The sequence below is a fragment of the Cyprinus carpio genome, chromosome B1 (genome assembly GCF_018340385.1).
Source record: "Cyprinus carpio isolate SPL01 chromosome B1, ASM1834038v1, whole genome shotgun sequence".
Classification (NCBI taxonomy): domain Eukaryota; kingdom Metazoa; phylum Chordata; class Actinopteri; order Cypriniformes; family Cyprinidae; genus Cyprinus; species Cyprinus carpio.
The window spans coordinates 29,531,007-29,553,055 of record NC_056597.1 but is presented as its reverse complement, the minus strand read 5'-3'; the positions used below and the strand labels follow the sequence as shown (position 1 = coordinate 29,553,055).

Here is a 22,049-nt window from a genome sequence, read left to right as displayed (position 1 = left end):
GGAGGTTCTCTATATAAACGACAGATGGCGCTACGACGTACATATCGACCTTCAAGTCTTGAACCAAAGATCATCAGAGCATAGCTCTATCACGTGGGAATTAAATATTTCCCTCTTGTGTTTGAAAATGTGATCATGTGCTCAACAAATAGATTCCAATAATTTTATTACGTTGTAATAACCTATTATTGTATGGATACATTGTTTCAAAGCACTTTTGTTTTGTTTAGAGGACTTCCAGTTTTTATTCCCAGGTTTTAAAACATTAATTGGGCAACAAAATACTCTTCTTGTGTTTATAATAACAAAAACAGATACAAAACATATTTACCAGCAGTAGTGTCACTAATTTAACATGACTCTGGCCTAGCTTAACAACCCATGCCTTAATTCTTTTAGTCTCGTGTATAAAACGTTTTGTATAAAAATGCATGCTTTGGTAATGTTCTGTGTCTTATGTTTTATCATATTTACATATAAATAAAAATCAAAAAACTAAAAATAAAAAAAAAAAAACAATTTCACATTTACACATATACATTAAAATAACAATTAATATCTATGAATTATTGATTTTTTTTTATTTTTTTTATTTTTGTGTTTAATTTTTTTGTTCTGTTGCAACACAAATCCGTCATATTACTTGCTCACCTGCAAACTACATGAAAAAACATGACCAACCAAACAGGTTACCCCATCTGTGGTGCATTAAAAGTTTGGCAACGTCTGATTTGTGAACGAATCGTTCCTTGTTCGTGAATCAAACTGAATCGGTCCGAGCGGTTCTCAAACCAACTCACCGATTTATTGGACCGAGAACCGTGGCTGGATGCAGCTTTCAAACTTTATAACAAATTTGGAATACGAATACGAACAATAATGCCAGCATGCTATTATTCCGAAATCAGTCCATTACTTTCATATTCGCATAATTAAATCACGCTGTGACGAAGTACCCAGCAAACGACTGTTACTATTTTTCAAGCGGTTCGTTAAAACGAACTGCTCGAAAGAACCGATTCGCGGAAATGAATCGGACTTTCCAGCACGAGTTGTGCATGTTACTCACACTGGTGTGTAACGCTGGGGAGGTGTTGGGTGTCACTTCTTCAACTCCGTTCAGTGCGCACAAAACCACAAGCGGTTCACCAGAGATCGTTTACTCGAACTCTACATGATTTTCGATAAATCGCACCCCGTGGCGAAAGGAAGTATTAAGAAGGAGAAGAAGGAACAGTCAACCCCGACTGTGTAGAATAAGGAAGAAGAATATTGTTGCGTTGACTGTTTGTTGACACTCGTAAGGAGTTGGATCTCTCAAACCCAGCCATGCAAGAAGTGATACGGAGATTTCTTTCCTGATGCTGCGATCTCATCCGTAAGCGTTCCCTACAAAAATGTGAGTACACCTGCGATTTTATATGTAGGAAATCACAATATACCAGCTCAAAACACTTAACAGTAGCAAATCTGTCCTCACGCGTTCACAAAACAGTAACTTAAGTGATGCGTAACTAGTTTTTCTATTGTACTTGTAGGGACACGATGTTGCTGGCCTCCGCCGTGGTCGTCTGGGAATGGCTGAACGAGCACGGGCGCTGGCGGCCGTACAGCCCAGCCGTGTCTCACCACATAGAGGCGGTTATCAGAAGCAATCCCCGCGGCGGCAGCGTCGTTTTAGGCCGAGCTGACAGCCGCTTGTCTCCCTACATCATCGATCTACACTCCATGCATCAGTTCAGACAAGATACCGGTAAGATGAAGATCAGCAGCGCAGCACCTGTGGCAAGCCACTTTTACATTCATTCTTTATAGCGATCTAATTGAAAAATCTGTTATGTTGTTATTTGTGACCCTGGACCACAAAATCTTAAGTATTAAGTAGTATGGGAATATTTGTAGCAATAACCAAAAATACATTGTATGGGTCAAAATGACAACTTTACTTTACAACTTTACAACTTTAAAGGAGATTTTCTCAATATTTTGATTTTTTTTTTTTTTTTTTTTTTTTGCACACTCAGATTCCAGATTTTTAAATAGTTGTATCTCAGCCAAATATTGTCATATCCTAACAAACCATACTTCAATGGAAAGCTTAGGCTATTTATTCAGCTTTCAGCTGTATAAATCTCAATTTCAAAAAATTGAACCTTATGACTGGTTTTGTGGTCCAGGGTCACATTTTATATACGTATTTATTTATCACTAGTAAAATATCGAAATACCTTCATCAAGCATTCAATAGATATTAGTGCTTGCTAATCACTATCCCAGCATTGACAAGTAAAAATACAGTTGTTACTTATTAGTAACATTTTAAATCTTATTATATTGACATTTTTTAACTGAATTATGAGCAATTCTGAGTAGTCCTTGCATTTTGAGTCAACCTATAAGATAAATGTTGTTAGTAACATTTGGAGTGGATATAATAACAATAACAGTTATTATATCAATAGTTATTGTTACTGAGACTTAAAATATGGTTGCTGTAATTATGCTAAACAGAAGCTGTAAATATGAAAGCCTGTCTCTACCACAAAATAAAGTAAAAGAAGGTAACTGCTACTTTTTATTTTACAAATTTGACTTTGTTTCTTGCAGTTGTGAGATTTTTTTTTCCTCAGTCGCGATTGTGATTTTATATCTCAGAATTGCGAGTTAACATCCTGACTTTTTTCATGCAATTCTGAGTTAGAGGAAAAAGGTCAGACTTGTGAGATGTAACATCAGAACTGCAAGAAAGAAGAAGTCCGAACTGAGAGATAGTCACATTTTTTTTTTTTATCCCATGGTGGAAACAAGGTGCCATACATAATTGCTAGAATCTCATGAATAAAACTGAAATAGAGACCAGCAACAATTGGAATACATTGTACATTTGAATCAAGTGGTAAAAATTTACTCTTTTGGAACTATGACTAGTAGTAAAGAAATCAGTGCTAGTATCTCTTGGTGAAACTAAAGAACAGACTAGTCATTTTGTAATTAAAAATACAAGTATTAGTAACAGATAACTGTTAGTTTTATGGAATAATTGTTAAAACGTCTTGAGAGTCAAGTGTCTATTCAGTTTGTTGAAAACAGCCGCAATTGATAAAAAGTGAGTGACGAACATACAATTTATGATTTATAACTTAAAAGCACATCTAAGCTCTGTAGTAAACATACACTTGCAGTCTGCATTCAGCGGTTTTGATGTGTTGTTTTCACACCTTCAACAGCAAATTTCTAACACTCATGTACTTATGCACTAATTTGAGTTTTGAAGTATGACATTGAATAATGTCCACTGTCTGCCTAGGCAGCTGTTGTTTAAAAAGGATATACAAAGTGACTCGCAGCAAATTCTTGGGCCAAAACCGCTTATATATCCATGTGGATAAAGTGCATTGGTGGTAATCAAGTGCACAAGGACACTCATAAGCACACAAGCCTAAAGGGAATAATGGTTTACAGATACACACACCCAGGCAGCTTCCCCAATTTTTTTTTTTTGCTAACACCCAAATAGTTTTGAAATGCAGGCTTTTCTCAGGTATTATTTTGCCACCAAACTAAGATGAGGTTAGTGACATTTGCAACCTTAATCGCCTGTCAAGACTTGCCCTAAAAACCTGCAAAGTAACTTGCTCAGACACACGTACACAGAGAGTGAAGTTCCTTAAAGGACTACCCAGGGAAATGAGAGCACTTCCATGTGAAAGAACGAAACTATAAAGATTGATTGAGGGGGGAAGAAAAGGGGAGTGGTTGTTATTGTGCAACAGGCTAGTGTGTAGTTTCATCAACTCTGGGCCCCTGGGGTGCCGTCAGTTAACTCTCTCACATGGTTGGGCTGAAATAATTTGTTTCACACACACACACACACCCAAATAGGGCAGGATTGTGTTTCTCCTCATCCAGTGACTCTCACATGGTTGGGCTGAAATAATTTGTTTCAGGATGACCATACTGTGAATCATTTCTGTTGGTATCACTCCCTCCCATGAACACACATACACATCACTACCAGTCGAATAATAATAATAAAGATTTTTTAAAATGTTTTTGAAAGAAGTGTCTCATGCTCACCAAGGCTGCATTTTTTTGTTAAGTAAAAACAGCAATATTGTTACAATTTTAAATTGCTAAATAATATATGATAAAAATATTGTAAAATAAAATATAATTTATTTCTGTGCTGACAGTTTTTTTACTTGAGTATTCACATTAATTGATAATTCAATTAAATAATTTTAATCAATTAAAAAAGCTCAAAAAAAAAATTTCAAAAAAAATAAAAACTCAAAAAAAAAAATTAAAAAAAACACATTTTTTTTTTCAGTTTAAAAGAACAGAATGACAGTTAATGAATTTTGAATGACAGTTAATGAAATAGCTTTTACTGTTATTTTTAAACAATTTAAAGCATCCTTGCTGAACATTTTTTTCACACACACACACAAGTTTTGAATGACAGTTAAAAAATTAATCCACACACACACACACACACACACACACATAAAAAATAATAAAATAAAATAAAATAAATAATAAAAGATTAAGTAGCAAAACCTGTTTTGAACAAACAGTAAGAAATGTTTCTTAAACACCAAATCAGCATTTTAGAATGATTTCTGAAGGATCATGTGACCCTGAATACTGGAGTAATGATGCTAAAAATTCAGCTTCTCATCAAAGTAATAAATTACATTTTAAAAACTATAAAATAGAAAATAAAAAGCATTTTTTTAAATTTAAATAATAATAAAAATTAACACAATTACATTAATCAAAAAAAACCAAACTCAGCCATCTTTACAAAACATCAAAAAAACTTAAACTATTGAATGGTAGTATAATAAAAAAAAGCTTTCTCTTTCCGTAATCCCTCCCTGTTTTGCTTTTTCTAATCTGAACAATGTCTGAAACTGTGCATTTCAAAAACTTCCTCTGTTTATTTGCCTCTATATGATGAATCGTTGTATTTCGTTAATTGTTAGTCGCTTTGGATAAAAGCGTCTGCTAAATGATTAAATGTAAATGCAGTATAGTTGTTGAGTTTGCTTTCTGCTTGTGTTGCTTGAGCTGCAAGCGTCAGTTTATCATTTTCAGTGCTGAAAACCATTTTATAAATAGTTTATGGCCTCTTTTTCTTCTCTTTATTTACAGCTCTAACTCTCTTTTTCCATTGGATTCATGCTATAAGGTTCCTTTGTGTGCCTTAGTTTTGCTTAAGTCCAATGGGTTATGGGACACCCCCTGTGGTGTGAGGTGACCCCGATTCTATCTGGGGGCCTCCTCAAGGCATTATGAATGTAGTAGAGTAGACATTTTTACACAGACTATAAATGTGTTTACACCAAAATCACAGTCACAGTTAACAATGTGCCCCATTCTAGAATATTGTTTAATAATTGCATGTACCATGACGAAAACGTAATGATGCTGATCGAAATGAGTCTCTCTAAAGGAGGCTTTTCCAGTCCAACTTCTTTGCTGTGAGACAGAGGAACATTTTTAAAGTATCAAGTTTCATTTTCAAATAGCTGCCTTCTCATTTGTCACAGTCATATATTTGATGATTGGTAAGTATTTATATATTTTCACTGACCTTTTGTAGCCATCCAGATTTACACTTTATAAATGACAGAAGTCTAGAAACATGAACAGAAAATATTTTATAATTGAAAATAATACATAAAGGAAGAAATGTTAACCCCTATCCATCAGTGATCCTATTTAATCACTACAATATACTCAACTACATGAAACATATATCAGAGGTTTTAAAATAATAATTTAGCATTTTTAATTTATTGCATTTATTGTATCTGATAAATTATTATTATTATCTTTTTTTTTTTTTTTTAAAGAGGGGAATAAAGTTGTTACTTTTGAAGACGGGAGGGAAATAAAAATGGGGACCATGATGGAGGCACTCAGCCAACAACAATGGAACAGATGGACAGTCCCTGTACACCTGCTGTAGGGCTTTGTGCTGCTGAAAAGGTCCTGGGATCCTTAACCCTATGTCACAGTTTATGATCTGCTGTAGCACAGCCTTCTACTCCCACTCGCATACTAGCACAAGGTTGCAAACTTTAAGTGCAGGCAGTATGATTGGCATGTGAAAGTGGACATGGCCATCTGTTGCTGTACTGCAGTGTTGAGAGGAGGCACAGGACAGACTCTATTGAACTGAGATATGTAGTATTAAATAGCATGATTTCAATTTGTCACGATCAATACTGATGAAATCATTTATTTTACTTACTGATGTATGTGATGAGAGAGGTTTTTTTTTTTTATATCAGACTGCAGGAAATAATTAACTTTTAAAATCCCCCTTTTTTAGCACTCTAAAATGTGTCTGTGTAGAAAAATATGACAACGGTCCAGTGTCCGTTTATAATGTGTCGTGGACAGCCTTGTTGAGAGCCTTATGGGAGTGTAATGCCATGTTGCTTACAGTGCAGGTGGGGTTGAAAAACTAAAATTACATTAATTGGTAGAATAATCGGATTAATTCACAAAATGTGTCACGTCATCAAGTCGTTTTTAAAATAAATGTGATGCAAAAGCACATGCCGATACACTAACTTTCAAAAGTTTGACGAGTGGGGCGGGGCCGAAACCAGTTTGAAAAAAATATTGACGTGACGAGTGGGGCGGGGCCGAGAGCCGTGGGAACGGAGCGAGGCCGGTGGAGTAATTGAGAAATGAGCGACCATGAGGGGCTGTCGCGCTGTTTTATGTTTTATTTGATTATTAAAGTTTTATTTGAGTGTCCGCCGGTTCCCGCCTCTTTCTTCCCGTAATCATGGAGTTTTTTATATCGTTACACTGGTGCCGAAACCCGTGAGGAAGGAGGGACGCGCTGCCGAAGATCCCTCGCCACTGGGGTGAATCCGCGGTGCCATCGAGCTGGGCGTAGCAGTCTGGCGCCGTGGACGCTCGAGGCGGTGGGCTGGAGTGAGTTGCCGGGAACGGACGAACTCGCTGCCGGCCGCCCGCGATGTGGAGGGGCAGCTGCCGTCCGTGAGGAAGCAGAGGAGTCGGCGCCGTTCCCAAAGGGGCCGGAGCCTGCTGCCATCCGCCAGAATGGGGAGGAGCAGGGAACGGGGGACTCCTGCCGCCTGCCCGAAACCGGAGGAGCCGTCGCCGTCCACCGGGCGGTGGAGGAGTGTCGTGCCATCCACCGAGGGCCATCCAGTGCCGCCGCCAGGCACCGCGGAAGAGTTCACCCAGCTGGTGGGAGGCCGAGTGGCAGTGTGTCGGGGAACCTTTTTTTTTTTTTTTTTGTTTTTCTCTCTTGTCTCTGTCGCTCCTCTTCCTTCCATCTCCTTTTCTCTCGCCTCGTCTGTCTGTCCTACCCCCCAGGTCCCCGCAGCCACCCCGTGAGCGGTCCCCCCGGAGGGAAGGGGGGGGGGGAGTAGAGCGCAGTCTCGTGGGTACCCCCCGGCCTGCGAGGGGCGATGGGGGTATGTGACGAGTGGGGCGGGGCCGAGAGCCGTGGGAACGGAGCGAGGCCGGTGGAGTGATTGGGAAATGAGCAACACCTGCTCCACTCACCGGTCTCGAGTCCCACGGAGGAGATCGGGAGGATACAAAAGAGGAGCGACGACAGTGAAGGACGAGAGAGGACCAGGCCTGGGGTTTCTTTTGGGTTTGGTTTTTGTTGTGTGCGCGGCAGTCGCCCAAATATGTTTAATATTTTAACAAAATAATATAAGTATCATCTCTCCCCACAACCTCCCTCTTAACTTTAATATCAAAATACATATATTAAACATTATTTAGCTAGGTTGCATTAAATTGTGACTTAAGTGACTTTAATTAAGTTTTAGAATGTTATGAAATATTTCTATTTCAAATAAATGCAGTTGTTTCTATTAATCATCGAATCCTGGCTTCCACAAAAATATTAAACAACACAACATATTGATTAGGTAACACTTTATTTTGATAGTCCACTTTAGACATTTTATTACTTTGTTAATTAACTTAATTAATTAGAATGATTTCTGAAGGATCATGTGATACGTAAGACAAGAGTAATGACTGTTAAAAAGTCATCCTTACCATTACAGGAATAAATTACATTATACATTGTTTTAATATAATTTAAGTAGTAATAAATTTAATAATAATTTTTTTTTATTTTTATTTAAGCATTATTATATTAAAAGTAGTCTTTGTGAGCATAGGAGACTTCTTAAAAAAAAACAAAAAAAAACAGATGGTCCCATAACATAACACTTTTTCTAAAAGCAGCCACTGAGATACATAATTTGAGTGTCCCAGTCTTAAGGTGTATGTGCCACTCACATGCAGTTAAATACCACATGAACCCATAATACATGTGTTTATCATTAGCTTGACTGTAATTCAGTGAAATTACTTCTCATAAACAGCAACAGAAAAAAGCATGTCATTCATCTGTTATACCAAATTACATTGTTTTATTCAGGTACAATAGAGCTGAAAGGGAATGACTGTGATTGAGGCACAGAGCTGGTAAAGCGAGTTCAGACACAATGAAGGATGACCAAAGTATATTGATGTCTTGCTTTACTCCACCTAATTTCTGGAACGTGCCTTTTATAATTTGACTGAAGTTATATTAGATCTGCAAAATCATGCAATGTGTAAAACTGACATAATCAGATTTTTAAAAATGTAGTATGTGTACTTAATTATTGTTTTGTACTGTTTGAAGATCTAGTAGGTGTATCCGGTTGTTAAAGAGAGAAAATATTCTTTTACTGGTTTTATTGCTTCTAAAACTCAGTATATTCCTAGTTCTTCTCTTGTGCTAAAGTTCATGCCTCAGTGGGTCTTTTGTGTTCAGCGGCTCTTTGCTTTATGCTCCAAACTATTTATTCAGATAGGTTTTGCTTACTCTTTGTGTGTCCCGGCACTTTGTCATAAATTCTTAAAGGGATACTCCACCCCAAAATGAAAATTTTGTCATTATTCACTTACCCCCATGTCATTCCTAACCTGTAAAAGCTTAATTCGTCTTCGGAATACAATTTAAGATATTTTGGATGAAAACCGGGAGGTTTGTGACTGTCCCATAGACTGCCAAGTAAATTACACTGTCAGGGACCAGAAAAGTATGAAAGACATCGTCAGAATAGTCCATCTGCCATCAGTGGTTCAATCTGAATTTTATAAAGCAACGAGAATACTTTTCGTACACGAAGAAAACAAAAATAACGGCTTTATTCAATAATTTGTCTCCTCTGTGTCTCTCCACATCACCGTAACGCCATTTTGGAGAATATCCGCTGAACGCAAGCAGCGTATGCTATTCTGTGTCAGCCGCGCATCACGGATGCGCTGTTTTTGTTCAAATCAAAGTGTAAATACACGTAGAAATCATATCCTTGTGTCACGGCTGACACAGAAGAGAGTATGCAGTTTGTGGTTAGCAGATGTTCTCCAAAATGGGGCTACGGTGATGCGGAGAGACACAGAGAAGATGAATTGTTGAATAAAGTCATTATTTCTGTTTTCTTCATGTACAAAAAGTATTTTCGTCACTTCATAATGTTACGGTTGAACCACTGATGGAAGATGCAAAATACCTAAAATTTCTTTCATACTTTTCTGGACCTTGACAGTGTATTTTACTTGGCAGTCAATGGGACAGTCACAAGCCTCCCATTTTACATCCAAAATAACCCAAAAAATGTATTAAATTCAATAGGTAAATTGATCGGTTTGGAACGACATAGGGGTAAGTGATTAATGACCAAATTTTAGGGGTGAAGTAATCCTTTAAATGTATTTTGTGCATTAGCTAAATGGATGTTGGATATATTGCCCTAGTTAGATTGAAGAATTCTTACCCTAAAGCAGGGATCCTCAAATCTGGCCCACAAGATCCACTTACCTGCAGAGTTTAGCTCTAACCCTAATCAGGCATACCTGAGCATGTTAATCAATGTCTTCAGGATCATTAAAAAATCACAGGTAGGTGAGTTTGAACAGGGTTGGAGCTTAACTCTGCAGCGCATTGGCCCTCCAGGCCAAGATTTGAGGAACCCTGCCCTAAAGCCTCCAGATCCTGATCTGATCTAGAAAGAGTATAAAACCATTTCTGTTCTGATGAATGGGTTTAAATTTAAACATGCACAAAACACAACAATAGGCATTCACTGCATATAATGGGGAATTGAATGCTTACATTGCAGACATTGTGCGATTATTATCCTGCTGTTCCCTCCTATAATACCACTTGGGTGTCTTTGATGCAGTATTGTTCTGATACTTATAAAAGAAGTAGAATTAAGGCTGCCAATGATCAAATAAAAATGACATGTGTAACATGTTGACAGGCTGCCTCTCTTCTAAGAAAACAATTTATTTAAAGGCATTGCCTACTCCACCCAAAAAATGAGCAGTCTCTCATCAATTACTCACCCTCATGCTGTCCCAGACATTCATGAATTTCGTTCTTCACATGAACACAAGTACACAGTCCCTATAACTGGTTGATTACATCTACTTTATTATAATTGATTCATAACCCTAACGTTTTACCTCCTCAGGTACGTTAAGACCAGTGCGACGGAGTTTCTATGACCCCACCTCAGCACCAGGCCAAGGTTGGATATGGGAGTGGGAAAATGACGCAGGTTCCTGGACGACCTATGATATGGAGGTGATCATTGCCTTGCAAGTGGCATGGGATCGACAGCAACCCTGGCTGGACCTGACATCGATGGGCTTTTGCTACTTTGTGGACTTCCAGACCATGACCCAGATTAACAGGCAAACACAGCGGCAGCAGCGCATCCAGAGACGCTCAGACATGGTTTACCCACTAGTCTCTGGGCCACTGTCTAAAACCTCACAGGCTAGGGGTACAGGCTCAGGGTCTGGAGGCATTGCTAAAGGACTTGCATCAGGTGGGGGCTCAACCGGGGCACTTCTTGCGGTAGGTGTTTCTGGATCTACCTTGAGTAGAAAAGGAAGTGTGGTTTACCCATCCGGGACGCTTTCGGGATCATCCCTCGCTCCTCCTGGACAGCCATGTGCCTGCCAGCAGTGCATGCTGGTGTTGAGTGTAAAGGCAAATGGCACCTCATCACAGACACTGGGACGTGCAACAAAGCCAAACAGTCCTAAATCCAACTTTAGGACACTTCCATCTTCCTCTGCGTCCATGTCGGTTTTAAACTCCTATTCTACACTACCACATGGCACCTCTTTAAAATGCTCGCTCTCGGAAGAAGCCAAGAATTCTGCTGCTTTTGATCAGTCATTGTCTCTTCTCACATCAGGCACTGCCAATCTCTCAGTCTCCTCCAGCCGCCCACCGCCTCCAACTCTGCAATCGCCAAATCAGCAGCCTTCATCCGCTCCAAGCTCTTCGTCTTCTGCAACATTTGTGCCAACCGCCATGCTTATTAACACATCAACCAGTCCCTCATCATCCACAGATCGGACGTCATCTTCAACATCGTTGCCATTTCAACGCTCTGCTGCCTGTGCTGCCCCTCTGCCAACTCGTGCCAGTCTGACAGGGCTTAGTCGACCTGCTTTACAGAGAATTGCCGTGGCACAGTCTCGGGCCCTTATTGCCTCTGGGTGAGAAAAGCCATTTTATCTTTTTCTTTCAGTTTCTCCCAGTACACATTATAGTTTATTTCATTATGCTATGATTTAAATTTATAATATACAATATTGATCAAAAGGTTAGTAATTTTTAGTATTTAATTTTTTTTGGAAGAAATTAATACTTTCATTAAGCAAGAATGGATTAAACTGATCAAAAGTGACATTAAAGACATTTATAAAATTACAGAAGATTTAAGTTTCAAATAAATGAAAAATTAAAAAATCATGGTTTCCAAAAACTTTAAGCAGCACAACAGATTTCAATAATAAGGTGGACAAATACGTTTTCAATAATAATAAGAAGAATTGTCATCATAAATCAAATATATCAAATCAGCATATTAGAACGATTACTTGAAGGTCATGCGATGCTGAAGACTGGAGTATTGATGGTGAAAATTTTTAAATTACGCTTTACCTCACAGAAATGTTACATTTTAAGATATATTTAAATTCAAGTCATATAACTTTTTCTAATAATATTTCACTATATTTCAGTTTTAACTGTATTCTTTCAAAACATTTTAAAAAATCTTTCTAACCTCAAACTTTAACAGGACTGTATATTTATATTATAAGGTCTTACGATAATAATATACTAATGTTGTTTGCATATGATATTATATACTATTTGGATATTTATGCCACACTTAATGTGATATGAATGTCACTGCATCAGATAACAAAATATAAAATGTGGGTGTTGTCTATTTTAAAGAAAGATACAAGCACAGTTTAAGAAAAATTATTTCTAATAAAACAATAAATAAAATGTTCATAATTAACTAATTTAGCACTTTCCGGATGCTATCGACATGTTCTACTGACAACCAGACAATGGCCAAAGAATATTAAACTGTGGTTACTCTGCTTAAAAACTTTAGTGAACTTCAGGAAACAGACTTTGCTGACTAAAATGACCAGTATGTGTAGTGTAGTATAGTGTTAATAGGTGTGAGTTCAGCTCAATGTATTAGTGTGTTCTTGTGTTTTACCCCTCCTCTGTGTGGGAGTGTGTTTCTCACATTTCTCACACTGCTAAATCATCCATGTCTGCTATGTTTGATGACCATCTGGGGACAGAATGGTCTTATTCGTCCCCTCCCCACCCCCTTTATGTCTATAGCTGTTTCTCTGGGTTTTCCCGCAGCTCTCAGTCATGATTTCTTGTTCACGCTGGGTTTCTGCAGCAACCTTTGTTGACAAGACATGGGCTGGTCTGCATTAGCAACACAATGCTCTCTCACTGAAGCATTTGACATAGTAGAGTGTGTGTGTGTGTGTGCATGTCTATGTTAGGAAGGATTTGGGTTGACGAGAAAAAGGTTTGGACGTTTGGACTGTTGTAACGATTGTGTCCCAGTGTTTCCTGAAGCATTAGTAGACATGACATTTGGTGATGGGGGTTTGGGATGTAGCTTGAGAGAATTGAAGTTTGAGAATAGACTGTGTGTAAATACAGCCAGGAACAGATTTGAAGTATTTTTACTTTATAGTGGCTAATTAGGATGTTAAATGCTAAAGACTGCTGGATGATATATTATTAAAAATAGTACCAAGGCTAGATTATAAATGATATACAAATTAAATCATTGAACACAGGCGTTACATACATGTGTGAGAACATGGTGTGAGTCTGGTGCTCTTTCTAATGGTATGTTCTGTTTAAGACGTAAAGCCATCTGGAGGCATAGAGGAACAGTTGTTGAGCATGTGTTTGAGCGAAAACAAAGCAACGATTCTGTTGTAAAGGCAGGATCAAGGGTCAGTGAAGGTCAAAAGCTTCCCATTGGCTTTACCCAAACAGTCATCTACCCTCCAATGTCAGGCACTTATGTTATTTCAATGGAAAACAAAACAGGCATATAAATAACAACTACTGCTGCAGTGTTCATGATTGGCTAAAATGGTTTTAACCAATTATAATCTGTTTTGAACAAACATCTCACATAAAAAAAAACTATAGTAATTTATAGTAAATACTATAGTGTTTTTGAACCATACTATAGTAAAGGACTTGGATTAATTTTATTGTGGTAATTCTATAGTTGCTGTGGTAATATAACAACTATAGTAATATAAACAAATTACTTTACCCAATACTCTACTAAGTTTATATTTTATACTATTCTACAATACACTACAGTTTACTGTAGTAAAAGCTAAATTATACTATAGTATTTATTATGGTTTATTAGTTCACTATAGTTAATACTAAAGTATGCTGTAGCATTTATTAAAAAGTGTTGTAAATACTATAATATATACATTATAAAACACTTTACTATAGTATGGTTTAAAAACACTACAGTATTTACTATAAGTTACTATAGTATTTTTTCATGTGGGATGCAACAAGTCCTTCCTTTACCACTTAACCACTTCAGCATATTTGGTTCAGGTTTCACTTTCGTGTGAATAACATCATCCGGCAAAGAGAACTTCTATTCAAGAGAAATAAAAAAATGTGGCAGTTAACAAACGAATTTATCATTGTCAAAAACCTGTTTCTTTTTTCATTTGTAGTGCCATTTTTCATAAATGGCACTGTGTGAATTTCAGATTCACCTGTCCCTAATCGTCACATCACCGCTCATTTTTTCTATGTCATCTGACATAGTATCCTTTATTGGCATCAGCAAAGTATTGTTATTTGAGTTTCGGAAGGAAGGGAGCATGACAATGAGAAAGTGTAACCATAAACGGAGGCATTGCTATTTAAGGTCAGCTATGCACCTGTTGACAATAAAATGTCAGAAAATGTCTAAATAGACTGTTACGCTTGAAATTTAGCATTTCAGATGTATTCCAAATAATGCATTTTGCATTTTTATGCAAAGACAAATAAGAATGTTGTGTAGAATATGCTTCTGTGGATCTGTAGCTAAAGTTTCTACCTGATTTCTTTTAAATTGATGACTGGTCATTGTAAAGTCAAAGTGAAATATGATTCATCGCATGATCACTTAGTAGTGAACCATTGACTGTTAATCTCAAAATATTGGATGTTTTCTGACAGCAGACTTTTAAAGCTTGTCTGTGTGCATTTGAAAGTGTATATCAGAAACAGTTTCTACATTCATGCATATTGTTCTAAATGTATTTATGTACAAACAGCTTTTTTTATGACTAGCAACTAACAGACTGCAGTAAAAGGAGATAAGAAAATAAGTGTGAGAAAACACGGCATAAAAAACATTGAGTGTGTAAAGAGGGAAGTAAAAGGACTGTATATTAGAGTTGCTTTCTGTGTTTTTTTTTGTTTTTTTTTTGACAACAAAACATGCTGTGAGATGCGTTTGGTATTTTGTTCCTCATTTTTCACACTGATTTGACCAAAAATTTGCTTATATAACAGTAAATAGTCATTTGATACTTAGCCGAAGTGTCAAAATGCACTTTCAGTTAAGTATCATAAAACTGTTGATGTTGGAGGCAGAACAGTGCTTTTTGTGCATTGTGCACGTTAGTCGTTGAACAAGAACTGCATGTTGTACTCTAGAAATTCAACAGGTTGCTGGGAAGATTCTTGGTAATGAAAAAAAAGTTAGAATATCTGTGTCCTAGTTTTACACAGCATTATCATGATATGAATTCATGATATGAATTTTTTTTAATTAAATAAAAGTCTAACTCATCTATAATTTTATTTCATGTTTTCTCTTGTACGGCCAATGAAATACACTCAAAATATGAGTTAATATTTTTTATGCAGGTTGGCTACCAATAAGGCAATACTGCCATGTACTATTTTGGAATGTCAACCAGATACCAGTTACTTGCGCTGTATATTATCAAATGTGTAGCGTTAACACAATATCAGTATTTTATATTTGAAATATCACAGTATATTGCAACACACCTACACTAAAAAATCTTCAGCTTCAAGAGGACAAGATATTGCAGATCTAAGTTTTTAGTTTCAGATCTGTCTCTTTGGTGAGAGTTGCATTTTAGCAGTATAGGAGAACATTTAGTAAGACCGCAATCAGTGTGTCCACTGGCCTTATAGAGCTTCTTTCTCTCTCTCTCCCTCCCTCCCTCTCTCTCTCTCTCTCTCGCTCTCTCTCTCAGGGTACCGACAGTACCAGTGAAGAATCTTAATGGCTCCAGCCCTGTCCATCCGGCTTTAGCTGGTAGGAAAATAAGACGCATTCCTAATAAATTTTCAGAAATTACAAATTGATTCTACATTACATAATTCTAATTTATACATTTTACTTTATTTAAACATACGCATTATGATGCTTTGCAGGTATTACGGGTATTCTGATGAGTGCAGCAGGACTACCTGTATGTTTGACCCGTCCACCAAAACTAGTTCTGCATCCCCCACCTGTCAGCAAGAGTGACATAAGACCAATTCCTGGCATTGGGAAGTGTTGCCGCAAGACAACCAAGAAACAAGCACGCAAAGGTAAGAATGCATAGGTATTTGTACGAATTCATAGATAAACACACTGTACTGCAGTGCTGCTACATGATTTTGTTTCTGAAAGTTGCAACTGCAGAAGCGATGACCAAAGTCCTTAAAGAAGTTTGCACTTTATCAATTCATGTCACCGTACACTATAGTGGCAAAAGAAGTCATGCTTGGTATAACAGATTTATACTTGAGGAAACCACTAAAACATAAATGCAGCAGTCAACAATCACTACCAGCTGTCACCATCGATTGCCATTCAGCAGATTTATATACACACCAAATGAAATTTGAAATCTCTACATACTAAACATAAGAGATTTGTATTTCCAGGTAGAACACCTGAGGAAGTGGTAAAAAGGTACTTACAGAAGGTCAGGAATCCACCTGAAGAAGTAAGACATCGTTGTTACTTTGTTTCCTTAATTGTTATGTAATCTTAACCTGGCAGCAAATCTGAGCTGGCAGTAAAGTGTACACACAGGCCAAGTAGCATTGTAGACCTGTATTAACGAATCCTCCTGGAAAACATGAAGAGACATGAAGTTGGTGTCTTTTTCAAAGGCACATTATTTTAGAAAGAACTTATTTTTTTTACTACCTTTCTATCAAGGTTTTTTATTTATTTATTTTTTTTTTAAGGATTTTAATGTGCAATATATTTATACAGTATTTTGGTGCAAATTCATTTTTTCATTGTCTAGCCAATTTTCAGTTTCAATGAAGGTATGAGACATAAGTATTTTGAAAGTTTATTTTCTTGCTTGAAAAGGTGACAGTTATACAGTCATTACAGTCATGGCTGCAGAGTGTGACCAGGAGAAATATGTTAAGCAGCATTTAGCATTTATAGCCTAATCAAATCCAGATGCTTTTATATCATCCAGTCATAACACATATGTGTCCATTTAAGCTATCTAACTATGTATCTACTTTAACTATGGCCTCTGTATTTTTGTGTTTTATGCAATTCATAAAGTATTAAGTATTTAATGCAAATCATTTTCTTATAAGCGAGCATGTGGGAACTTTAAAATAGCACTTCTTGTCTCACTCTCAGCTACACACACGCACATTTCCTGTTGGTCTTTTAGCAAATCAAAATAACTCAATCATACTGATGAAGCATTTAGACAGTTTAAAGAACACTCTTTAGTAAAGTTAAGCAAATAATACCTATAATAATAAAAGGGACTTTACATCATTCATAAATTAATACAATTGATATAAAATTGAACAAAACCATACAGGTTACATAATTCAATATTACCAGATAACAAATTAATAACTCAAATTAATTAACGAAGATACAACTACTATAAGTCTATCCAACCTTACCCAGATACATACATTACACTACACTCAAAATGATACAAACTATATTGCAATCTCAACTGCTTGATTGTTGTATTGTTGAAAAACGGAAAATATATTATCGCTCAACAATATATTGAAAGTTAGATGTATAGTACATACTACTTCACCTGCATGCATACATATATATACATATATATATATATATATTAATATTTGAAAAATATTAAAATATTTTATATTGCATTGGTCATAACTTATGGTCGTAAAAAAAAGAAAATCATTTTCTTAACCTTTTTATATCTGTGTCTTTTATCGGTATTCTGTATGTCCTTTCAGGATTGTACTATCTGTATGGAGGCTCTAGGGGGACCCTCGGGGTATAAGGGTCCTGGTGTAGCAAGTGTTTCGCGTGCAGAGTCAGTTGGAAAATTGGCACAATGTGGGCATCTTTATCACCTGCAGTGCCTAGTGGCCATGTACAACAATGGCAACAAAGATGGCAGCCTGCAGTGTCCCACGTGCAAGACAATATATGGAGTAAAGACAGGCAACCAGCCACCCGGTAAGATGGAGTACCATGTCATCCCGCACTCACTTCCAGGACACCCGGACTGCAAAACCATTCGCATCATCTACAACATACCGCCCGGGATACAGGTATAAATATATCATATGGTTTATGAAGTTGTGTTCTATTAAAGATGCTTAGATTGTAGTCCATTTTCAGTGCATCTTGGTTGACTCCACACAATCATTATTATATTTAATACAATATCTCCTCTCCTGTCTCTCACGGGTCCTGAGCATCCAAATCCAGGGAAGCCTTTCACGGCAAGAGGATTTCCCCGTCACTGCTATCTTCCAGACAATGAAAAAGGACGCAAGGTAAGTCCTCCTACAGTACAGTGCCCGTTCAAAACTACTGTAAAGTTTGGGTTGTTTTTATGGTTTTAAGTCTTTTATGCTCACCAAGACTGCAGTTATTTGCTTAAAAATACAGTAAAAACAGTAATATTGTGAAATATTAGCACAATTTTAAATAACCATTGCTACTTAATATATATTAGAGAAAAATATTTATTTTATTATATATGATATACATTTTTTTTACTGTGATGGCAAAGCTAAATTTTCAGAAGCCATTGTTCTAGTCTTCAGTGTGTCATGATTCTTCCGAAATTATTCTTATATGCTCATTTTAAAAACTTAAAAAGTTTTGCTGCTTAATTTTTTTTAGAAACCATGATATTTTTTTTCAGTATTCTTTGATTAATAGAAAGTTCAAAGAACAACATTTGTTTGAAATATAAATATTTTGTGTCAAACTGTCAATGTATATGTTTCTCACTTTAGTTCAGTTTAATGCATACTAATGCTAAATAAAATAATTAAATTGAATATATATATATATATATATATATATATAGAAGTGACACCACACACACACACACACACACACAATTTTGATGCAAACTTTAGAATAGTCATGTATTTTTCTGTTGGTTTACATCAATGAATCATATGGATAATGAGCCCAAACTTTAGAATAGTCATGTATTTTTCTGTTGGTTTACATCAATGAATCATATGGAATGGTTTTATTTTTATTTATTTGTTTATTGCCACTATATCTCTAAGGTTAAACTTCAGGTACATTTACATCATAGTATGAGCACAATTTTGCCAGCACATCTGTCCACCAAATGTACCAAAGAGGATCTGAGAACACATTTAGATTTAATGTAGTTTTAATTATTATTATTGCAATGATATCAATTTTATCTGGTTCTTAGGCATTAAGGCTGTTATTGGTGGCGTGGGATCGACGGCTGATCTTCTCAGTGGGCACCTCCAGCACCACAGGAGAGTCAGACACTGTCATCTGGAATGAGATCCATCACAAGACTGAATTTGGCTCCAATCTTACTGGACATGGCTATCCAGATACTGGCTATACTGACAATGTACTAGACGAGCTTAAAGCCCAGGGCATCACTGAAGACGAGGAACAGCAACTGTGAAGATTATGTGCTTGATGGCAGTGAAAAAAAAAATGGTACTAGATGTTCTAGGAGTGCATTTGAGCTCAGAAATACGCGTGAATTCATATGAAAAAGAGAACTATGATATAAAACAGTGTGACCAATTGGTACAAATAACTATGTAAATGAGGTACAAGTCAGGAAGTATCCTAATCTCAGTACAAATTAGGGCATGAAGTAACACAACTAATATGAGAACGATAATTGCTTAAAGGTGAAAGATAGGTTTGAAAGAAAAAGGAAAGTGTAAAAAGCAAGAATGGGAGGTGGAGGGGACTTGTGAGGTAGAAAAATGAGGGAATAGAAAGACTTAAGAAAGTGCAGGTTATTGAAGCAGCTTTGACGTGTTTTAACTGCTTAAGCGATGTTGCTGTGTGAGTTTGTGTAAGTTGTGTTAAACCGTGTGGGTGTATTAAGTCAACTCTGGTACCTCTAACTGAATTACTTACTCTCAATCTGTTTACTAGAACTCAGAAGTATAGTTTAGTGCATACAAATGCTTGTATTATAATTTGTATTATCATATAACATCATTCCTTGTTTCCATGTATTGAGAATTTATACTATTTTTGTACGGATGATAACGTGTGCATAAGATTCAGAATTTTGATTAAAATAGAGCAGGATTTTAATATCAACTGAAAATGACTTTTATGGAAACATTGAATTCATTTATTCTGGTTTATATGAAGCATGAGGAAAACCAACTAATTGTTCTTCCTCAGATAATTTGAGTATTTTATTTGCTCATTGAGGTAAAAGATGTGTCTAATGCATCTAATAGTTATAGATTGTAGAATATCACATTTTCACGGTACAGGAAAACAATCTGGTGGTTTAAGCTAAGAAGTGCTGCTTTACTCCACTTTCAGCATTAAATATGTTAAGCTTTAACACAGAAGAACGCAATAAGCAAATTAATTTAGACACAGTGAGATGACAGAAGGAATAGCAAGCACTTCATGGCTAGAAAGATGGGTAGTTTAATGATCCCTAAGGGTCAGTTTAGTAATAGTTTGCCAAAATGAATTTTGCAAACTCAAGGATTTTGCATAAAATATGTTATAGCTCTTTTCAACTGTTCTTTACTGTTCTTGTATCCTGTTTTTAGGCCAGTCTGAATGTTAGGTCAATTATTGACCTGTTTTATAATGATCTACTTCTAAGAACGTGCCATTGTTTGGTATGTGTGTATCTGTGCATGTGTGAGCCCGTGCAACATGTGTATGTTTGCATTTGTGCTTGTTTAAATATAAAAGTGAATGCTATGCATCCACAACACAGAGGTACGGTGTTACTCATGTCTTAATGCATTTCTGTTTGTATTTCTCTTTTATATGAATGTTTTCTTCTATTTGCCTTGTTTACTTTGTGTTAAGAATGTTTCATACTGAGAAATTTTATACTTAATGATGAGCCTCAACTGTCTTTGGTTTATTTTTTGTCTCTTTACCCAACAAATGCTATTTTTGTTCATATGAAGTTTGGGGGAGAATTGCTTTAAAGTCGACCAACTTCATTATGTAGAGTTTTGTAATCTGTTAAGTATTAAAATAAAATTATCATAAAAATGTGTAATTTTGTGAGGGGGAAAAACTTTTAGACAAATGGAGAATCAAGCATGATAATACCTGTACATGAAAATTAAAAAAAAGAAAAAAAGAAATCGAATGCTTTCGCCTTCATTGCGTCATCATTAATTTTTCATAAAATACTGTAGGACATTATGTCATGGTAATCTGTAGTTCCCTTTCAATTTGGTCACTCTATATTGCTATGGGAATTACCCTTTCCTCCAAATACTACTGAAGCCTTATTGAATCACGTTTTGCGTCAAGCGTGCAATATATGAGGGGCTCCAACTCTATATAAGGCAGTGCTTGTATGTCATCCATTCAGAATCTTTTTCTTCAGCCAACCTTCTACAAGAAGCAAGAAGCCTATCAAAAAGACTACTCACCGTGATCTACACGCTGCAGCAGACACGCCTTCTCTTCTACTGCTGTGTTCCGGTGAGCTTCGGAAACAAGGATGATTCGTGATTGCCTCTCCTGCGCAGAGCCAGTCGAACTCTCTGATGGCCACAAGTCATGCGTCTTCTGCCTGGGTCGCGCCCACATAGATGCGGCACTTGGGGGGTCGGACTGCCCCCACTGCGGAGATATGAGTGCCCACGCACTCCTCACCTCCCTGCTGCAGGTCCCCTTCCAGTGCACTTCATGACCGCTGTTCTATGCCCCGCCCCCATCGCTCAAGATGTGGTGTCCTTCGGTGCCATGGAGGGCACTGAAGAGGAGGAGGATGGCATTTTGGTGGCAGTGTCTGCAGTGCTCTAACAGCTTGCTGGATTACACTGCACCCCACGGCAGCGACGCGGGGGGACCTCCATCATAGTGATGTGAAGCTCCTTAGAGTCCTATCCAAGGCAGTTGATGAGCTCGGTTTGGAGTGGGGACCTCCTGCCAAGCCGGCCAGAAGCCGTCTGGATGAGTGGTACCTCCAGTCGGATTGCATCCGAAAGGACACCCCACGGAGGCCCGGCCCCTTTTTCCCCGAGGTCCACGATGAGATAAATTCGTGGAAGGCACCACTCCCCAGTCGAGTGCACAATGTAACTGTATGTCATGTCACAACCCAGGATCCTCCCT

At 37.1% G+C, this 22,049-nt stretch overlaps 1 protein-coding gene across 1 annotated transcript; it reads left to right on the top strand.

The window, feature by feature from the left end:
* Positions 1 to 1,032: 1,032 nt before the first annotated feature.
* On the top strand, positions 1,033 to 21,066 carry LOC109051804 (E3 ubiquitin-protein ligase DTX4-like). The gene is made up of 9 exons (XM_042717159.1): positions 1,033 to 1,399; positions 1,539 to 1,753; positions 10,548 to 11,589; positions 15,694 to 15,755; positions 15,875 to 16,036; positions 16,376 to 16,437; positions 17,696 to 18,015; positions 18,154 to 18,244; positions 19,153 to 21,066. Coding segments are annotated over exons 1-9 (2,184 nt in total). The 5' UTR covers positions 1,033 to 1,397; the 3' UTR covers positions 19,381 to 21,066.
* The last annotated feature ends 983 nt before the right edge of the window (positions 21,067 to 22,049 follow it).